Source organism: Cryptomeria japonica, chromosome 9 (genome assembly GCF_030272615.1).
Source record: "Cryptomeria japonica chromosome 9, Sugi_1.0, whole genome shotgun sequence".
Lineage (NCBI taxonomy): Eukaryota > Viridiplantae > Streptophyta > Pinopsida > Cupressales > Cupressaceae > Cryptomeria > Cryptomeria japonica.
In genome coordinates, this window is record NC_081413.1 from 251,858,946 (window position 1) to 251,879,560 (window position 20,615).

A 20,615-nucleotide genomic window follows, 5' to 3' on the forward strand; every position below is an offset into this window, starting at 1 on the left:
TAGACAATGTTCAATTTATATGTGCATTAGCGACACAATATTCAAGTTTATACACCATCTTACAAAGGGTGTTGGGTGATCAGCTTCATTTAAGTGGTCAACCCTCTACTACTTGGTGAGTTGCATCTTTTAACCTAAATAAGTTAATATACCCATTTGATGACAGACAAACAACCTACATGGGCCACCCCACAACCCTACTTCTCATTTACCTAGCAATGAGACAATGTTCAACTCAACCAATAGTTTGAAAGAGGGTGAACCAAATCCCCAAATTTTGACACACGTGTTAAGGATGTGATTTAGCAATAGATTAAACAAGAGGAATAACTACATTTGGTGGAAGCTTTTTATACCATTCCACTTTAAGCCAATTGGACAAAAGAGGAAGAAGCCAAGCATTTGCTCAGGTTATAATATTTGCACTAAACCCTTTAAGGCAAAATCCAATGAATTCAAGCATTTCTTCAAATAATTTACGATTAAAACAGTATAAAAGTTAATAATTTGATTTCATCTTCTTCCCAAAATTTCGATTATCCCCAAACAAGTGGGTGCGTAAAAATATGCAAATTCTTATCATTCTTATTTGCAGAAACAGTCATACACTTATCATTTGGCAGGTAGTGTACATTACTATATACTGCTTGTTCAGTGGATATTTTAATGTGATTAATGTGAAATATCGTAGAGTGCAGTGTTGGGCGTACTTAAACGACAAATCTGATGATTAAATAAATCACACTTTTTAACGTCTGAAATAAACATTTAAATTAAGACGTATAAAATATGATCCGGGCTACAACACAATTTGAAAAAAATAATATACCATTTGACCCATTATGTCAGCAGTGAAAATTGTTATATGTGACTTACTTATTTGTTCCTAATATTGTACCGGTTTCTGAAAAACCATCCACTGGGCTTGTTAAAGAAATATATTCCTGTTTTAAGTAACTCTGATCCAGAAATTTTCACTATGATTTAATCTGATTATAAAGCAAAATTAACATCCCAACAACAGTTTTCTATTGCTTTCGTTAAGGCTATCATCACAACAGTAACCATTTTATCTCTAAACAATTTATCTATTATGGTCATTTCCATTAGCACCTAGGTAGATATGCAATATTCTACTTTGCTAGGTCTGTACAATTAATATATCTCTTCAACAAGCTTTTGGCCATTTTTGAGTCAAAAGAGTAGGCTAGAAACTATAGGCAAATCCTCGCCAACCCTAAATCAACAATGGGCAGTGACATACACCTAGCTTCCCTGTTTAATTCAAAACTGTTTCAGTAATTATGTCGCTATGTATCTTTGATAGTTAAATGGTTTCGGGCGTGAGGAAATATGAGTAGAAAACACAAACAATAAGATATAAATCAGAATTTTATTGACCAAAATAAGTTGACTATTATGCCAGACTACAATTGCATCCTCAAGAATTACAGAATGATTTATATCCACAATAAATTTAAGCAACATTCACAGAAGGCCACCCAACTTTTCATGCAAACACACTCTTCCATCAAACATTCACATTTTGAAGGTTTACTCTGATTTAGTGCCCGCATCAACTTAAATTAAACCTGGACAGAGAAAGAGTCACCTTGGCTGGATCAGCTAAAATAACAATCTTGTAAACAGGATCTAGGGTTTGTTTAAAACTAAATAGGGAGGGCTTTGCCAAGAATTTTTAATAATTAGCTTAAGCATCTCAGGCATGCTTGCCTCTAAATGTTAATAACAGTCTGAAACCATGTTTATAATAAAACGGGTAACTTTATTTCAAGATTCAAAAATAAAGACCATTGGAAGGATGTCAATTTTCATTCCTCCACCCATATGATATCAGAGGTATAGAATAATAACTTGTGCCAAAAACCATCAGATCATCTGTAATCATTTGTGCACACCGAGATGTACTCCATTAGAAGTTACTACCAGATATGGAAGATGAAAACATTGTTTTGTTAAGTATCATCCTTTTGATTCATATTACTATGGAACCATCCCTTCTATTTGACAATTTATACAAGGACTATGCGGGTGATGATAAATTGCCAATCAGTGCTGCAAGATCAACATTTTGATCTTCATATTTCTTGATGAATGGGTGATTCTGTTAACAATTCACATTAAGTCAGCTCACCAAAAAAACGATACAATCAAATTGCAATTCACCACCAAGTAACCTCACAACAAAAAAGAAAGCATGCAATCAAGTTGCAATTTCCCACAGAAAGATGAATTCCAAACATAATACCCCAACAACAGCCTGCAAATGTGAAAGTACTTAAGAAGCTACTGAATAAACAAATATAAAAAAACCATGAAGTATTACCAAAAGATCTGTGGCTGACATTCTATCCCGTGGTTCCTTTTGAACACTGCCATATACCAAACACGCCTCATAAGCAAGCAATTGCAAAACAAAACATCAATTAATAAAATACTACAATAACAAAAAGTTGTTCAACTAGTGAAGATGCTTGGCTCACAAGAACTCCTCAAAGTTCCATTCTCTCTGAATGGCAGGGGAAACAAACTCATGGTCAGAAAAACAAAAGGCCTCAAAATGGAAGTTCAATAATTTGAATTTTTGTTTGCCTTTCACATTACATATTGTTAACAACATGGCTTTAAGTGATTTCACCAAGCAAACAAAGAATGTTTGGATCAACTTCAAAAAGAAATTATCCATTAGTACTCATTTGGGTGAGATCTTGAGTGATTCATGTGTATTATGATCTATTTCCATCTGATTTATATTATGCTTTCGAAGGATCAGCCCACAGTAACATTATGGGTCTCATTTGGGCTCAAGGATATAGTAATGAAGCTCAACTAGATGTTTGGGATCCTTCATCACATGACAAGAACAAGTGGGCACAACAACTGGCCAACATAATGGATAGATACACAAAATGCAACAATTTCTATGTCATAGGAGAGTTCAGCATAATTTTGGGCATACAAAGGATACATCATATTAAAGAGTTGACTATGGAGTTGAAATCCATGGGAAAGGAGATAGATCTTCAAGAAGGAGGAGATTGCAATGTCCCCTAATTGGGAATGCCCTAAATTTGCCCTAATTCTCAATTTCCAAATAAACAAGTGGGGTTAGAGAATATTTTCTCACTTTGATTGAGACCCTGCAGACAAGTTAGGAATTATTCATAATCATAATTCATAAAATAGATCTCTTTAATTAGAAGGCAGCAAATATATATTTAAAATATAGATCTAATCATAGGATTGCTTAAACCAGTTTGAGAAGGCTCAACCATAAAAGAGCTAAGATAGGATAACTCGATAGGGTGCTCTAGAGATACTCTACACTAGGCCCAAGGGTGGACCTTATCCCTCCCTTGGCCTCATGTGGCCCATGCCATCCATATAAGGTGGAGTACCTAGTGAAGTATCCTATAACCGTTCCCCTCAATCTTGCCACTTCTATCCTACTTTCATGATTGAACATTCTTAATGCACTCATTTACCATGATAGAGAGCACGAGGAGCATTCACAATAGGGTGCCCTAGAAGTCCATCCTTGCTAAGCCACAAAGGCAGTACCCTTTGTACCCCTTTGGCCCCATAGGACTTCCCAGCCATATACCATGAGGTGGCGTACCTAGAAGATGACCCCAACACCATTCCCCTACTTGTAATCCTCTCTTCCTCTATCATGGCTGAAAACACTCAGAACATATGAAGATATACATTTTACATGAAATAAACTAACTGCAGAGTATCACTAATCAGATTTATATTATTATGACATATATGAGTAATTATATCAGCAGTATAAGGTTAATCATGAATATGCAGAAATAGATATATAAATATTGTTACGGCACTTATTATTTTTGCACAAAAAAATTCATACCAAACTGCAGACAGACTGCCTGAGTATTATTATCTTAAGGAATGCGAGATCTGAATCCTTCGATGATCTCTTGAAATGGTCAATTAGTTGTATAAATATCCATCCAGTGTGGGTGAGGAGTCATGTCCTTCCTAATAGCCACGTCCCTCTAACAAGTGATGTCTCCTTAAATATGTCCGCTGCCACTTTGCTTATTAAATTGTTGTTCACATTAAACTCATGCCTTTTCAGGCATCGTGTCTTTTAGGAACTCTCGGCCATCGCACCTCTTTCGAGATATTCTGTTTAAATATTTGTTAATACTTCAGATTGCTAATCAAGGGAACGAATGTCTTAGATGATTTTTATTTTATTCTTAATTTGTCTTATCTCTATTTTGTCTTTTATGGTTTTGTCTTATTCTTTCCGTCATATGTGTTGCACGTATTAAATAAAACAGGCTGCAAATTATAACTGTTCTTTGTAAGACAAGACCGCTGCTGCTTTATACATAACAAATAGCTGTTTATTAATATTAAATATGTCGTCTCTGCTTTAGTAATATAATTGCTGCTCTACGTATATTGCTGTAAATTGATATCTTAGTATTTCGCTTCCTTTTTCATGTGATGGAGATATATCAAGATGGAGTCATGACAGAGATCCAAGAGATGCAAAGGTTATGTGGGTGGAAAATCATCAGGTGCAAATCACATGTTTTTCCAAAGGTGAGGTCCTTGACAGAAATGGTGTTTGATCTAATTTGGATGTGTTAAACATTACACTCCTAAGAAGGCCACCAAAAGGAATGGAACCTTCTGGTTGAGAATCACCAACTTGACATACTGTAGATAAGAATTGGTGGCAACAGGCACGAGCCGAATGCCACTTTAAGTATGGTTCTTGATGTTAGATCTAGTGCCCTCAACAGTTCCAATACTACCCATACTCCCCTTGTAGCCAAAGAGGAGTCTTCAGTAACATGGTGGGTTGTTTCTATCTTATTATCATTATTGAGGTGTTTGCAACTGGTACAAGGTGGGCTCCCACGATGACCTTTCTGATTCCAAGCAAAGGAGCACAATGTTACAGCCATGGTATGATGATTCTACTGATAACTTTGATAATTCCATGCATTAAACGGATGTTATCTTCCATGAACAGCTATAGACATGTAGATTTTGGAAATACCTCCTTGCTTAACATGGCGTGTAGGTCTCAGCTATTGGGATTACTAAGCACCATCATTACAGCTTATATAATGTTGTTTTGGCAGAAATTCCGGGTAACATATGACAGCTGCAACCACTTTACAGCTCACATACAATCTGATCCATGCCATTTTCTAAAAGGTACAACTAGTAGTATCACAGTAAGATTCACTGGAACATGGAGTAATTATAATGTCATTCCTTGGTCACTTTTATTTGGGAAGCTTATTATAGAGATGAAATCTAAGGGGAAGGAGGTAGTGTCTTCAAAGCATTATGGATGGAGTTCTAAAAATTGTCAAGGCTAAGTGGCATGTACATCAAGGTGTGGCACTCACGATTTCATCTATCAAGAGGTTCTCAATCAAGGGGTCTCACCAAGAAATGGAGAAGAGACAAAAGAGAGGTATCTTTCATATGGGGAAAGCTATTGGCACATACAAAGGTACCTCAAGGATGTTTGTAAGATTAATTGAAGATGCCCAAATTCTGATTTGATTGCACAAAGTTACAAACCAGGTATAAGAAGAGGAAGCGGTGTGCACATATTGCAACCAAGTTGCGAAGGAAAATGTTAAAAACTGATATCCACATGATTTTGAGTTTCGGGATTGCTATTATCATCACTTCCAGTCATTTCATGGCATCATTTGCAGCCACATGGATGTTCTCAGTTGTAGGAATGAGTAATTTTCACTTGGTGTGGTTATTGGATTGTTATCAACTTCAGAATAGGTGCTTCAAGCCTCTATATTTCTAATCTTTATAGATTACGGTAACTGCTGTACCATTCTTCTATTGTTGATCTCAATTGCTGCCCATGGTATAGTGATAAGAGGAGAATCCACATGAATGCTAGGGCAGTACCACATGAGCAATGGGATATTTGTGCAAAATATCACCAACAGGGCAGGAGAGGGATGAGTGGTGATGAAGGATTATCATCATATGACAGCGGAAGCACTCCCAATACACCTATGGACCTACTTTCCAGCCCTGACACTTTTGTCACCATTGTTATCAGCCATGGGAAGGAGTAGTTTCCAGCTGTTGACAGCTAATGGAGAATTTCCAATCCTTGTATGGCTACCCATTGTTTCTATATCAATCACACGGCTGAATTTTGTAGAGGTTCCTCACAGTTGCAGCTATTACATTACTTTTATATTGCTGGTCTTCATGTTTTTGGTCATGGACAGCTGTACATTTATGCAAATTGAAAGGGCTTCCTTGCATGCTTACATTCAAGCTGAATCACATTACACTTTGGAGGGACCAGCCCATAGTGACATTATGGGACTCATTGACGCCCAGGGATATAGTCATGGAGTAAGTGTTGGAATACTTCATCCCATGAGATGACCCCATGAGTACAAGAAGAACAAAGTGGTAAGTTCCTAAGGCAGTTCTTCGCCTTAAAGGAAGTATATTTGCATGTTTTGGGTTGGAGGCTTCATTGAGAGGGCATTTGTTGGTGTGAGAATTGGATGGAGTAGAATCCATGATGATTCTTAGCAAGATTTGTTCCACATGACTAAAGTGGGGTTTGGATGTTATGAGCAATGTGGTTTATGATTCCTCTTGGTGATTCGATGGTAATGATGCATCTGTTCATGCATGACTTCCTTTGGCAGAAGTTTTCTTAAGATGTTAGGCATAGAGAAGCTAATGAAACTCATGACATTAACAAGAAGCAGATGGAGCTCCTTGACTTGTCATTGCTTGAAGGCAAGAAATTTGGGGAAGGGAGGACTGTCATGTTCCCTCTACTTGGCCGACCTTGACACTTTAAATTTTGAATTACTAAAAGTGTCTACAAGCAATAAATAAATAAAATAAAAAATATATACGTAATAATAATAAATAAATAAAACATCAAATTAACTTTGGTGCCAGGTTTTTAGGTCTATGTGCCCTATGACAAGGAAGGTATAAAACAAATTGAGGTTTCTTTTGGAGGCTCATTTTAGACATCGAGTGATCTTTTTCCAAATTTCAAATTTTATGCCTGCAAGGATAGAAATGGTTGAAGGCGATTGAGAGGGCAAGAAAAAAACCCTTCCTCTTGCTTTGATAGTTTCTGACCCAGGTTGCATTGGTCTGAATTTGAGAAGATTGTCATAATTACAGATGATCCAGCAGGGCAGATTCCAAGCAAACTTAGCAGGATGCAGTCCATTTCCTGAGTTTGGTGGTGTTAAATTTAATGATCAGATTATAAGAATAGAAAATTTATACAAAATTCAGAGTGTATATATCCTGGGAAAACCTTCCTCTATGAAGGTGAAAAAAACCAGCCAAGAAGTTCCTTATTATTTATTGATACATAAGATGTTTATACAATGAATCTGCCTTATTCCTTGATGCTAGAATCAATTCACTTCTATATACAATCTGCTAAGGATAAGTTCAGTCTGATACATAACCTATCCACTCACAAGGATAATTACTGTGTGTCTAGAATATCTGCTAGTAATTGATGCAACGCAACACAAGGATAAATATGAACTGTATACTGATTGTGAGATTCGGACTGCTGGAGATCAAGGTTATTTTCTAAAACACAGAACACGATCTGCGGAATAATTTATTGTATGCTTCTTCGATGGTAAAGTCTCGATGTATATCCCATACATATAACCGATTATAGTTTCCTCCAACCAACATGACTTCTCTAACAAGTCGGTCATAGCATTAGTCATCACGACTCTTCAAGGTGGCGGGATATCTGAATTAGACTATCTTAACAAGTCTTTAACTATAACCGTTTCAATTATTAACAACCGGAAATATATATATATAAGTTGAAATATAAAATGTGTAAGGACAAAGGCCCTTCACGCATTTTATAGCGAAGTCGGGTTTTGGGAATCCGACCGACACTATTCATCAACACTCCCTCTTAGCTAGAGAGGAATCCTTTTGCACATCTGAATTACATAGTCAGAGGGTGAGTGCACTCAAATGTTAAGTCATGAAATTCTCTCACATGACATTCACCGTACCTACTTGCAGAGGGTGAATCCACCATACCTACTCGCAGAGGGTGGAACAAGGGCTGGAACCTCAAACTTCTCTCGCAGAGAAGAATGCTCAACAAGGGCTGATACCTCAAACTTCTCTCACAAAGAAGAATGCATAATAATACATATCAAGTAACTAATGCTAAGACTCCCTCTCAGCAAGAGCTTCATTTTCCACAATTCCAAGCTTGTATTGAAAATGCACAAATTTTACTTTCACAAGAGGCTTGGTGAAAATGTCTGTCGTCTGCTCCTCAGTACAAATGTATCTCAACTGAACAGCATTCCTTTGTACCATATCTCTGATATAGTGGTACTGAATTTCTACATGCTTCGTTCTATCATGAAATACTAGATTGACTGAAAGCTTTACATAGCCTTGATTATCACAATGTATGATGGTAGGTACTAGGCTCCAATGATTGACCAAACAATCCTGCAAGAAGCTTACGAAGCCACACTGCTTCACGAGTTGCTACACATGCTGCAATGTATTCTGCCTCTGCAGTGCTTAGAGCTACTGAGGACTGCTTATTGCTACACCAGGAAATCATAGCAGATCCCAAACTGAAACAACAACCAGAAGTGCTCTTCCGATCAGTAACACTTCCTACCGAATCAAAATCTAAATATCCTTCAAGAATCAGGTCCATACTGGAAGAGTATTTCAAGCCATATCCAACTGTGCCACACAAGTATCTCAAGATATGCTTGACTACAACTAGGTGTATCTGTCTAGGTTCATTCGTGAACTGACTAAGTGCACTTACTGCATAACAAATATTTGGTCTAGTGTTGACTAGATACATCAGGGACCCAATCAATTGCCTATACATAGTAGGGTCCACAAGATCTGAACTAGTTGCGGCTTCCCTTAATTTCTTCAAGTTGGTTTCCATGGGTGTGGACATGGATTTACAATCAGTCATTCCAAATCTCTTCAAGATGTCGATGGTGTATTTACCTTGACTTAGGATAATCCCATTGGGCCTCTGCCACACCTCCAACCCTAGAAAGAAGTGCAGAAGTCCTAAGTCTTTCATCTCAAATTCTGAAGTCAACTCCTTACATTTGATAATGAGATGATCTTCTCCGGTAATAAATAGATCATCAACATAAAGTACCAAGATCAACATATCACCATTGAATACTTTGAAGTAAAGGTTTGGATCAGCATCATTTTTGCAGAAACCCAAACCCACTAAGTATCTATCAATTCTTTCCTACCAAGCCCGAGGTGCCTGTTTAAGACCATATAGGGCTTTCTTCAACTTACACACATGAGACTCTTTCCCATGAATCACGAACCCCTCAGATTGCTCGATGTAGACTTCTTCTTCAATCACGCCATTGAGAAAAGCAGTCTTCACATCCATCTGATGCAACTTCCATCCCTTATCTGCTGCAATAGCAATGATGGTTCTAATGGAAGTATAGTGAGCAACAGGAGCAAATTTTTCTTCGTAGTCTATTCCTTCTTGTTGGGAGAAACCATGAGCCACAAATCTAGCTTTGTACTTTTCAATGCTGCCATCAGCTGCATGTTTTATTTTGAACAACCACTTGGAAGATACAACAAACTTCCCTTCTGGTCTAGACACAATGTCCCACACATTGCTCTTGAGAATGGATTGATATTCTTCGTTCATTGCATCTTTCCAAACTTGTTGATTTGAGGCTTCTTCTACACTAGAAGGTTCAGATTCAATAAGATTACACATTAATGCAACATAACCAAAAAATCTTTGTGGTTTTTTGCTTTCTCTGAATGTGCCTCTAGGATCAGCAAACTGTTATGCTTCCTGCATAGTGTTTCATGCCCAAAGAAGTCTCTTTTGAGACACAACAATATCCCTAGGCCCATCAATGGGATCCAAGGGTTCAATTGGATCATTGCTTATATCAAGTTCTGTAGACTCCCTCTGAACCTCAGGAGTATGGTCAATATCCATGTCTTGAGAAATCTCATCTATCTCCATGCATGAGCCCTGTGATTTTCTGAATGCAACATCTTCCTCAAATGTGACATCCCTACTAACCTCTATTTGTTTTTGACCAAGAATGTAAACACGATAGGCTTTGGAGGTTTCACTGTAGCCTACAAATATTCCTCGCTTGCCAGAAGGCTCCAACTTGGTTCTCTTGTCCTTGGGAACATGAACATACACAGGACAACCAAATATTCTCAAGTGACTGATATCAGGCTTGATACCTGAGAAGGCTTCTTCAGGAGTTATATTTTGTAATATCCGATGAGGACATCTATTTTGAACATACACTGTTGTTCTAGAGGCTTCTGCCCATAGAAAAATCTGAAGGTCTTAATCATGAATCATAGCTTTAGCAGCTTCAACTATAGATTTGTTCTTCCTTTCAGCAACCCCATTTTGTTGAGGGTTGTAAGGAACACAAAATTCCCTCTTGATCCCTACCTCAATACAAAAATCACGAAAGCTACCCGAGGTGTATTCACCTCCATTGTCAGACCTTAGAATTTTAATTTTCTTTATAGTGATATTCTCTACAAGAGCTTTAAATTCTTTAAACCTACCTAGGACTTCATCAGACTCTTTAGACCTTAAGAAATAAATCCAAGTCTTCCTAGAGTAGTCATCTATAAAAGTTACATAATACAAAAATCCACTCAGGGATGGAGTTGACATTGGACCACATAAATCTGAATGTACAAGATCTAGTATTTCTTTAGACCTACTTTCACTACTATGGAAAGGACTTTTAACATTTTTACCTATAGCACAACCTTTACAAGTACCATCATTTACAAGAATGAGTTTAGGAATACCTTTGACCATCTTCTCCAAAGATGGAAGAGCCCTGAAGTGAAGATGTCCAAGTCTTTTGTGCCAAAGTTCGCTAGAACTTGCAGAATCATGAATAAGTGCTTGAACTGGGAGAGTGGAAAGTTTGTATAGACTCTCATGTCCATTTCCGATCACACGAGCAATCTTGATGCTGGAGTTCTTAGGCCAAGCAAAAACTCTTCCTTCAGAAAATGCAATTTGATATCCCTTATCCTCCAAGGCTGAAATAGATATTAGGTTCCTCTTGATCCCTAGAACGAACAATACATCACTTAGGTGTAGAGAAACTCCTAATTCAAGTTTTAGAGATGTAGCACCAATTCCTCTTACAGCATAGCGTGCATCATCCCCAATGATGACTTGGAGATGTGACTCTTTCTCTACTAAATCAAAAAGGTACTCCCGATGACCGATGATATGTCGAGAGGCTCCACTATCAATTAACCATGTATCACTGTCCGTAGGAACATTGCTTGATAATGCCGATATGAAAAGAAAACCATTGTAGTTATCTTCAACCTCCTTCTGAGATGAGACTTCATTGATGTTTGCTCCTTGATGATTAGGTCTTGTTAAACAACCCTTTGCAAAGTGACCAAACTTGTCACATCTAAAACACTGGATGCGCGAGAGATCTTTCTTCCTCTTCCTAGAATCAGGTGCAGAATCTGTTTTGAAATTTCTTTTCTTTTTGAAGTTGCCCTTCTTCCAACACTTTCGCTTCTTGGTAGATTGAGCGGCAAGAACATGTGTATCTTCATTTTGAGAACTCTTGACGATTCCTCTGGCAGTCAATCTTGATTCTTCTTGAATACAATCTGCTCGAAGTCGATCAAACTTAGGTAATTTTGACCTTCCACTTATGCTTTGAATAAATGGTTCCCATGAATGAGGCAGACCATTCAAGGCTAGCATAACAAGGTCTTTATCTATCACTTGATTCCCAATTGTGCATAGTTGATCTCTCAATTCTGAAATTTTCATGAAATAGGTGATGACTGAATCTCCTTTTGCCATCTTCATCTGGTGGAGTTGTTGTCTCAAGGCAAGAGACCTACTTACATTGTTAATCTCATATAAACCCTCCAAGGTCTTGAACATATCTCTTCCAGTTGTCATCTTGGAGATGAGAGGCACCAAGTGATCCCTTACGGAGTCGATTAATATCTTCTTTGCCTTGATTGCATTCTTCTTGAATTGCAGTTTCTCCTTACGATCTTCTGATTCGGATAAATCTTTTTCCTCTATGAATTGAAGAAGATCATTATCTTCAAGTGCAATTAGCACTCTAAACTTCCATGAGGTGAAGTTAGATGCGCCTTCAAGTCTATCTTCGACTTTAAGACTGTTCACCATTTTCGAGACTTAGAGATACTGCACGGGAGAGAGAGGAGAGAATACTTGGAAGTTGTTTAGAATCTGATCACGATCTTTTGTCACCGTGGCTCTGATACCATGTTAAATTTAATGATCAGATTATAAGAATAGAAAATTTATACAAAATTCACACTGTATATCTTGGGAAAACCTTCCTCTATGAAGGTGAAAAAAACCAGCCAAGAAGTTCCTTATTATTTATTGATACATAAGATGTTTATACAATGAATCCGCCTTATTCCTTGATGCTAGAATCAATTCACTTCTATATACAATCTGCTAAGGATAAGTTCAGTCTGATACATAACCTATCCACTCACAAGGATAATTACCGTGTGTCTAGAATATCTGCTAGTAATTGATGCAACGCAACACAAGGATAAATATGAACTGTATACTGATTGTGAGATTCGGACTGCTGGAGATCAAGGTTATTTTCTAAAACACAGAACACGATCTGCGGAATAATTTATTGTATGCTTCTTCGATGGTAAAGTCTCGATGTATATCCCATACATATAACCGATTATAGTTTCCTCCAACCAACATGACTTCTCTAACAAGTCGGTCATAGCATTAGTCATCATGACTCTTCAAGGTGGCGGGATATCTGAATTAGACTATCTTAACAAGTCTTTAACTATAACCGTTTCAATGATTAACAACCGGAAATATATATATATAAGTTGAAATATAAAATGTGTAAGGACAAAGGCCCTTCACGCATTTTATAGCGAAGTCAGGTTTTGGGAATCCGACCGACGCTATTCATCAACAGGTGGCAGGGCGCAGTCCATTTCCTGAGATTCATGGCAGTTCAAGGGTGAATTAAGGCGAACTGGGCAAAGAAACTTAGCATAGCACCTGTGGGCAAAGAAACTTAGCGCTGCACCTGTTGACATAAATATTTGCCTCCTGTGTACCATTAGTGGTGGGTCTAAGACTGTTCTGAGTGAAACAAGAGAGGAAACTAGGGCTGCACAGCACCTAGTCTGATCTGCAACCAGTTGGAGTCTATTTGGAAGAGGTGACTAGGGCAGAGAAGGCTAAAACAACTGCAGCAGTTGTTGCTATCATCAACACTAGGGCATCAGCAAGGATATTCCATTACTTTCAAGATCAAGAGTTAAGCTTCTTCTGCTGCAGACACTTGTCCACATCCTACAACATAAAATCACACCCAGATCTAAGCTGCTGTGAATGACAAACATCTGTGAACCAGTTATCTGCTGAACTATCATGTGTATTGTAACTTGAATTTGAGATTATTATATTTGCCCTTTCTTTGCCAGATCTGAAATGAGATAAAATGACAAATAATGTAATTATAAAGGTCCATTTTTTGTACGAGATAAGGATCTGTTCACAGCAGTAAATTAATAAGTGTTAGTTTCCAGTTGATGAGTATAAGCAGCAGCATGTGATGTTACTTTATATTTCAGTAAAACCCTAACAGTCTATAGCAGAGTTACAATACTCACATAGTGTAGCCCAAACTCGGCGAGTCCCAAGGCAGGTCACCTTTGCCGAGTCCAGAGGACCCAGGACTCAGACTCGACCGAGTCTGGCCAGGTCTGCACAGACTCGCCGAGTCTGTCAGACTCAGCAGACTTGCCAAGTCCCGAGCCTAGGACTCTGCCACGCCCAGCCACATTAAAATAGCAAAAAAAACAGTCTTTGTTTTAAGTGGAATAAAAGGTGAGTATGTTTTCTCTCTTACCCTTAAAAGTCATTTTTCTTGTTTGCAAACACGAGGAGAGAAAAAGAGTGATTTGAGCAAAAAAATAGAGGCATTGAAGAGCAGACCAGCAGATAGATTGAAGAGGAGATTGCAATTGTTGATTGTTTGTGCAAGTTAGTAGCTTGCATTCAAGCATTTAAAGGAGTTAAAGAAGGATTTGGAAGAGGTCTCTACAAATTTGAAGGTGAATTTCTTCAGTTTTGGAGCAAATTTAAAAGTTTTTTTTTGTTGTTTTTTTATTTTCTTACTTTCATATTTCCATTTTTTTGTACATTTGTTTTGTTTTTGTTTTATTTTATATTGATGGAAAATAATATGAAAGTTGAAACCCTGGTTTTGTTTTTTCTTTCTATTATTTATTTTTAAGTTTTTAACTTAATTATGCTGATTTTTTTCATTTATAATATATTGCAGCATAATGTCTCAGCCTACCAGTAGTGGAAATGGTGCCCCAAACGCAGCCCCAATTAAAAAGGATAAGGCTTGGAAACATGGCATCCCCAGATCAAAAAAAGGAGAAATAACATGTATTCATTGCAAAATAAAATATAATGGGGGAGGTATTAACCGGTTGAAATATCACATTGCACAAATAGAATGCCATGATGTCAAACCATGCAAAAGAGCACCCCCTGAGGCTATATGTGAAGTGCAAGCTCAATTAGAGGAATTTGAAGAGAAAAAAGAATTAAAAAGGAAGCAAATGGAAGAAATGGCAACCATTGATGAAGAGGCTTCTTCAAATCCTCAGCCTCCATTTCTTGAATCTGGAAGTAGTGGTAGTGTGAGTGTGAGCATTGGGCCTTGAATTTGTAAAAATAAATCCACATTGGACTCACTTTTTATTCCACGCACGACTCCAGGTGCCCAACCGTCACTTGAGAGCATGGGTTGGAATAAGGAGAAGCATGATGCTGTGAAAATTGCAATTGGAGACTTTTGGTTCTACAACAACGTTCCATTTCATGCAGCGAGGTATTCATAATTATTTTGATTTCTATGACTTATTTTTTTTGCTTTTAAGAAATTGAGAATTTAAGAACATGCCACATTGATTTTTTAATTTTTAAAGTTACAAGTAAAACTTAATAGTAAATACTTGTTCCGTTTATTTAATTTGTTTTAGGTCTCCATATTGGCAAATTATGGTAGATGTCATTACTGTTTGTGGTCAGGGATTCAAAGCCCCTAATGATGAGGAGATAAAAGGCCCTATTTTGAGTCAAAAGGTGGCTGATGTTAAAGCCACAATTGCCAAGTAGCGTGAGATATGGAGGAGGAAGGTTTGCACCATCATGACTGATGGTTGGACCGATAGAAGAAATAGAACGCTATTGAATTTTCTTGTCTCCTCCTCAAGTAATTGTACTTTGTATTTTGTAAAGTATATTTATTATTGATTTAGTGATTAAATTTTTTTAATTTTTATTTTACTAAATCGTTTTTTTTCTTTCTTAGGTAGCACAGTGCTCTTGAAGTCAATTGATGCTTTCAAGGAATACAAAATATGCTAAGTATCTCTGTGGGGTGTTGGAGGAAGTGTTGGAGGATGTGGGTGAGGAGAATGTGGTGCAAATAGTGACAGATAATACAGCAAATTATGTTGCTGCAGGTAAACTTCTTATGGAGAGGCACTCCACCTTGTTTTGAACCCCTTGTGCTGCTCATTGCATTGACCTCATATTGGAAGATCTTGGCAAAATTCCATGGATTAAAACATGTGTAGAGACTGGAAGGAATATTTGTAAATACACATATAATCATGCTTAGGTTCTCAACCTTATGAGAAATTCCACAAATAAGAAAGAGTTGGCTCATTCAAGAATTACCCGATTTGCAACAAATTTTATCACGTTGCAATCCTTGCTTCGGTCCAACGCCGGATTGAAACTCATGTTTGTGAGGAGTGGACGGCATCATCATATGCAAAGACCATTGTAGGGATTGAGACGGCTGATCGGGTTTTTGATGAGCATAGCTTTTGGCAACCGGCCAAGGAGATTGTGCGGGTAATTATCTATTATATTTTTGTTCTCATTTCCATTTCTTTTCCTTATTTTTATTCCCACTTGTTTATGTAAAACTTAAAACTTAAAGCTCAATGTTTCAACTTATGATCACAGTTCATAGAGCCTCTTGTTGTTCTCCTACGAGTTGATGATGGAGAGAAGCCCAAAATAGGCTACATTTATGACGGCATGGATAGGGTGAAGGAGGCCATTGGAGCCATTTATTCAAGGAATCAAGCTAAGTATGGTCTCATATGGGAGGTCATTGATCAACGATGGCACAATCTGCTTCACAGGCCTATGCATGCAGCTACCTACTACCTTAATCCAGCATTCCAATTTCGCCCAAATTTCAAGGCCGATGATGAGGTGTGGAGTGGGCTCTACAAAGTTGTAGAGCGAATATCACCTGATTCATTAGTTGGAACACACATAGTCCGTAAGATAGAAACGTTTAGGAATGCATAAGGAGACTTCTTCTCACGAGACATATGCAAACATAATCGGACACAAATGATGCCAAGAAAAATCTATTCAAGGCATAGTTTAAAATTTAAATCTTAAACTTTTCTATCTATGATTCTATTACCATTATTGTAAACTCAGTTATAGAATAGAAATGATTTTTATTATTTTTCGTTTCATATGCATGGTGGGAGATGTGTGGCAATAAGGTGTCAAATCTACAAAAGATTGTAGTTCGTATCTTGAGCTAGCCATGTAGTGCTTCAGGATTTGAGCGCAATTCGAGCATATTCACTCCAAAAAGCGCAATAGGTTGGCAGTGCAAAGGTTGAATGATCTTGTGTATGTTCATTACAACCTTCGCCTCCATCACAAACAAATCTTGGGCACTGACACATCTCCTATCACTTTAGAGGAGGTTGATCCATAGGCAAAATGGAACACTAAGGTTGATGATCCTGTCTTCAGCAATGAAGACTTGGAATGGGTTGATCAAGTGGATCGAGAGGCAGAGGCAGTAGCGATAGCAAAGGAGGCGGCTAGAGCACGAGGAGACCCATTGGAGGACCCCAAGTCCGAGGATGATGTGGATGAGGATGTTGGTGTCACTAAGGCTGAGCCTAAGCCTAAGACACAGGCAGATATCATGGTTGCAGAACATTCCAGGACCTATCTTAGGCACACACGTAGGACGGTTGCGGGGTCGAGTGATCATTGACATTGGCTCCTCTGAGCCTTAGACTTCTAGGCTCTAGCTTTTATATTGATATATGTTTTGAACTTTTGATTTCATGGATTTCATATTCCATGAATTTTGTAGACGTTTGACACTATTTATATTTCTAATGTGTTATTTAGTTTAGCTTATGTCCTTCAACTCAAGCCTAAAATTTGTGTTTATACTTATGTGATCAATGTAAACTTGTGTATGTGTTCAAAGTAGCTTCTATTTGATGAGATTATTGTGTCTTTAAGGTTTATTTATTAAAGGATGCATGAAACATGTTTTAAATCCTTAAAAATATTTGAATTTCTTGAGTTTTTCAATTTGCCAAGTCTTGGCTGAGTTTTTGCCGAGTCTAGGTGCCAAGTCCAAGTCCGAGTCAAAAATCAGCTTGCCGAGTCCGAGCTGAGTCCGAGCCTTGTAACTATGGTTTATAGGAATAATTAGTACAACAAAGAAAAAATAATCCATAGGTGATTACAGGATTGATGAATCCTACCATAAAAACATCAATGCAAGAAAAATAAATGTCAATCACTCATAATGTGATTGAAGAATAAGATGGTTTTGTAGATCAACCCACAAAATAAAGGATTATTTCATAGCTTGCTAATAGGGTAGTAAAAGGTTTCATCAATAAAGTTTACCATGCACAGTAGGACAGAACAGCAGCTACAGATTCATCGAAAAAAATGAGATTAGCTAATTTTAGCTAATTCTATGTTTAAAGCGAGGATCTCTTTTTAGGGAGAACTTATTTTTAGCTAGTTGCAGTCATCTTTTATCCAAACTTTATGTATACTAGTTTTTATTTTTGAAGTACATTTATTTTCAATTTTTTCATTTATTACTTGTGGGTGAACTTCCAAACTTGATTTTTGGGGATTATATCATGATTATCATAAATCCCAAAATTCCATTTTGTGAATTCAAAAGTGCTTTGTGCACAAACTTTTCTTAATGATAGTTGATGCTATGCTTATGCAGCAAAAATTATTGTTTGAGCGTTCAATCTGATTTTCATGTATTTATGATTAGTGTGTTCAGGTTTTCTTGCTTAATTAAAAGTGAAGAATATTGTAAGGTCTTGTATTGGTGCTATTGCTCATCCAGCTTGTAGATTTGTATGCAACTCTAGTTATTCAGTTTCTAAAATTGTGTTATTTGTGTGTTAAAGTAATTTATTACTTAAACTTTCGTATACTTGCTAGTTTCTGCTTTTAGCCAGTAGAATAAGTGATCATTGTGTTCAGATTAGTTCTTGATTCATGCAATTTATGGTCATAAAATATAAAATCTTGTATATGACAGAATAGCTGATTTCGATCTTGTGCTCGTACCCAAGACAAAATGATAGAGCAAGTTTAGTTTGGTTTATTTCACTTTGCAACAATAACACCTTAGAATTATTGTGGATAGTGGGACTACTTGTAGATTTTATCCTTAGTATAGCATCTGGGGTTGGTTTTATGTTATAAGGGAGCTTTGCCATCCAATTTTAAGAGAGATTTACCTCACACACTGTTTTGTTTTGTGTTCTATCAAAAGGTACAAATTAAAACACTAACCATAATTTTTCAAGCAATCACAATAATGTTAAAATGCATGCTATGGATAGAAACAGCAGCAAAAACATCCATGTAAATTAAATCTTGATAGAAGGGCTTGGCGTTAGGATTTGAAGAAATGGAAGAGTAGTGGCAATGGAATTAACTACTCTTACTAGAATATACAAATAGAGCAGAACATGTGATGTAGCTAAATTAAGAGGCTTGTATTCAATTGGCATAGGGAGTGTCAATGTAGAATGGATCTACATAGAAGTCATATTTTCTTAAGGACCTCTCTCACCCTCAATCCTAACCAATTGCATCCAAGTTTTTTCAACTGTAATTAGATATTAAGGATTTCAAACAAATAAAAACATTCTTAGCATTAAAATTTAAAATTATGAAAAGGTCTACCTTTCTAGTTTATCCACTAAAGCACTCTAAGAAAGTAAACCGGTCCACCCAAGTCCTAGAATCATACATTTGGCTATAAGTGTACAGGAAAACACAAGTAAACACAAAGCTTTGAATCTGTAAAAATTAAGAAATATAAGAGACAAAATAAAGACAAATGTGCAGTCTTATATAATAAACGAGCAGAAGAAAGCAAAAACAAGGGCCAGCAAAAGCCAGTAGCAACCCATTATCCTGGAGGCTGATGAAAACATGGATCCACCTATGCAGGCTTCAATTCAGACCAAGCAGATACTTGTTGTAGCTTTGCATCATGTAAGAGGTTTTCTCTTCTTGAACAATTTGTGCCAGTTGACTTCTTTTCTTTCACTGCTATTTATTCCTCCAACATCTTCTTTACATTCAAATCATGTTTCAGTCTCAATTCTTCTCAAGCTCTAATACTTCCAAACATGAGGCATTTGAATTTACTCCATTTACAAATATTACTTAGTAGCTTCAATCTAAATAGAAGATCTATTCTCACTAGCATATCAAGCACATAGAGAAAGTTTATGGTAATGCAACTGCAATAATGTCAGTCATCTTAGATAACGTTGGATTCCTATTAAATTTTGATAAAACCAATACTCCTCTGGTGTGGATTTTAGGCCAAACAATATTCTAAGCTTCCCTGTGCACACCTCCTCCCCTATGCATTAAATAAAATAGTGGTTGAGTGTAGAAATATCATAATTCCAATGTGATCATCTTCCATAAATGGCAACATTATTTGTTATGTATTAAAACTATCGCAATACTAAATACATTCTGACCTAACAATTTCTTTGAAAAAAATGAGTGCTCAAATATGCATACTCAATACTATGTTTCTCAATCGGTAGGAAAACAAGCCTATTCCAAATACAAATCATCCCTATACTACACCGAATTTGTAATGTCCCTTTCTAAAAGTTCCTTATTTTTGCCTTAAATAGATATTCCACATTAACAATAATACTTGCATAATTAGTTATAAATATTAATTTGACTACAAACTTATAGTTTTGATAATTATTAACTTTGAATATAAAGCTTAATACAAATTTGAAAATATTAAACTTATATTCTGCTGTAATTTTTCCCCCAATCAGAAGCTTCTTTACTTATATAATTGTCTTGAAATGTGTTGTGACCATTTCACACATCGCCCCATTAGAATGGGGACCCCCTCTTCTTCGCTTTTGTTTTGCCTGTTCTTCTCTCTGCTTTTAGGGTTTTGAGTGAGTGGTTTGTCTGGGCTAGGGCTAAACCTTAGGGGTTTCTCTTGGACATTATTCAAGCTGAGTCCAGTCAAATTTTGAAAAGTTATTAAGCGTCCTCCCGAGGATTGAGATTGAGACAATAGGGTAAGCCTGTCAGGAAA

General features: G+C 36.9%; 1 protein-coding gene across 3 annotated transcripts in view; it reads right to left on the minus strand.

Moving 5' to 3' along the window:
* Positions 1-1,675: 1,675 nt before the first annotated feature.
* Positions 1,676-20,615, minus strand: part of LOC131051706 (mitogen-activated protein kinase kinase 6) — a 91,477-nt gene continuing 72,537 nt past the window's right edge. For all 3 annotated transcript variants that reach the window (XM_057986314.2, XM_057986315.2, XM_057986313.2), the window contains 2 exons: positions 2,348-2,393; positions 1,676-2,125 (listed from right to left, as the gene is read on the minus strand). In XM_057986314.2, coding sequence (XP_057842297.1) covers positions 2,045-2,125; positions 2,348-2,393 — 127 coding nt within the window. In that variant the 3' untranslated portion in view covers positions 1,676-2,044. The remainder of the gene's footprint in view (positions 2,126-2,347; positions 2,394-20,615) is intronic.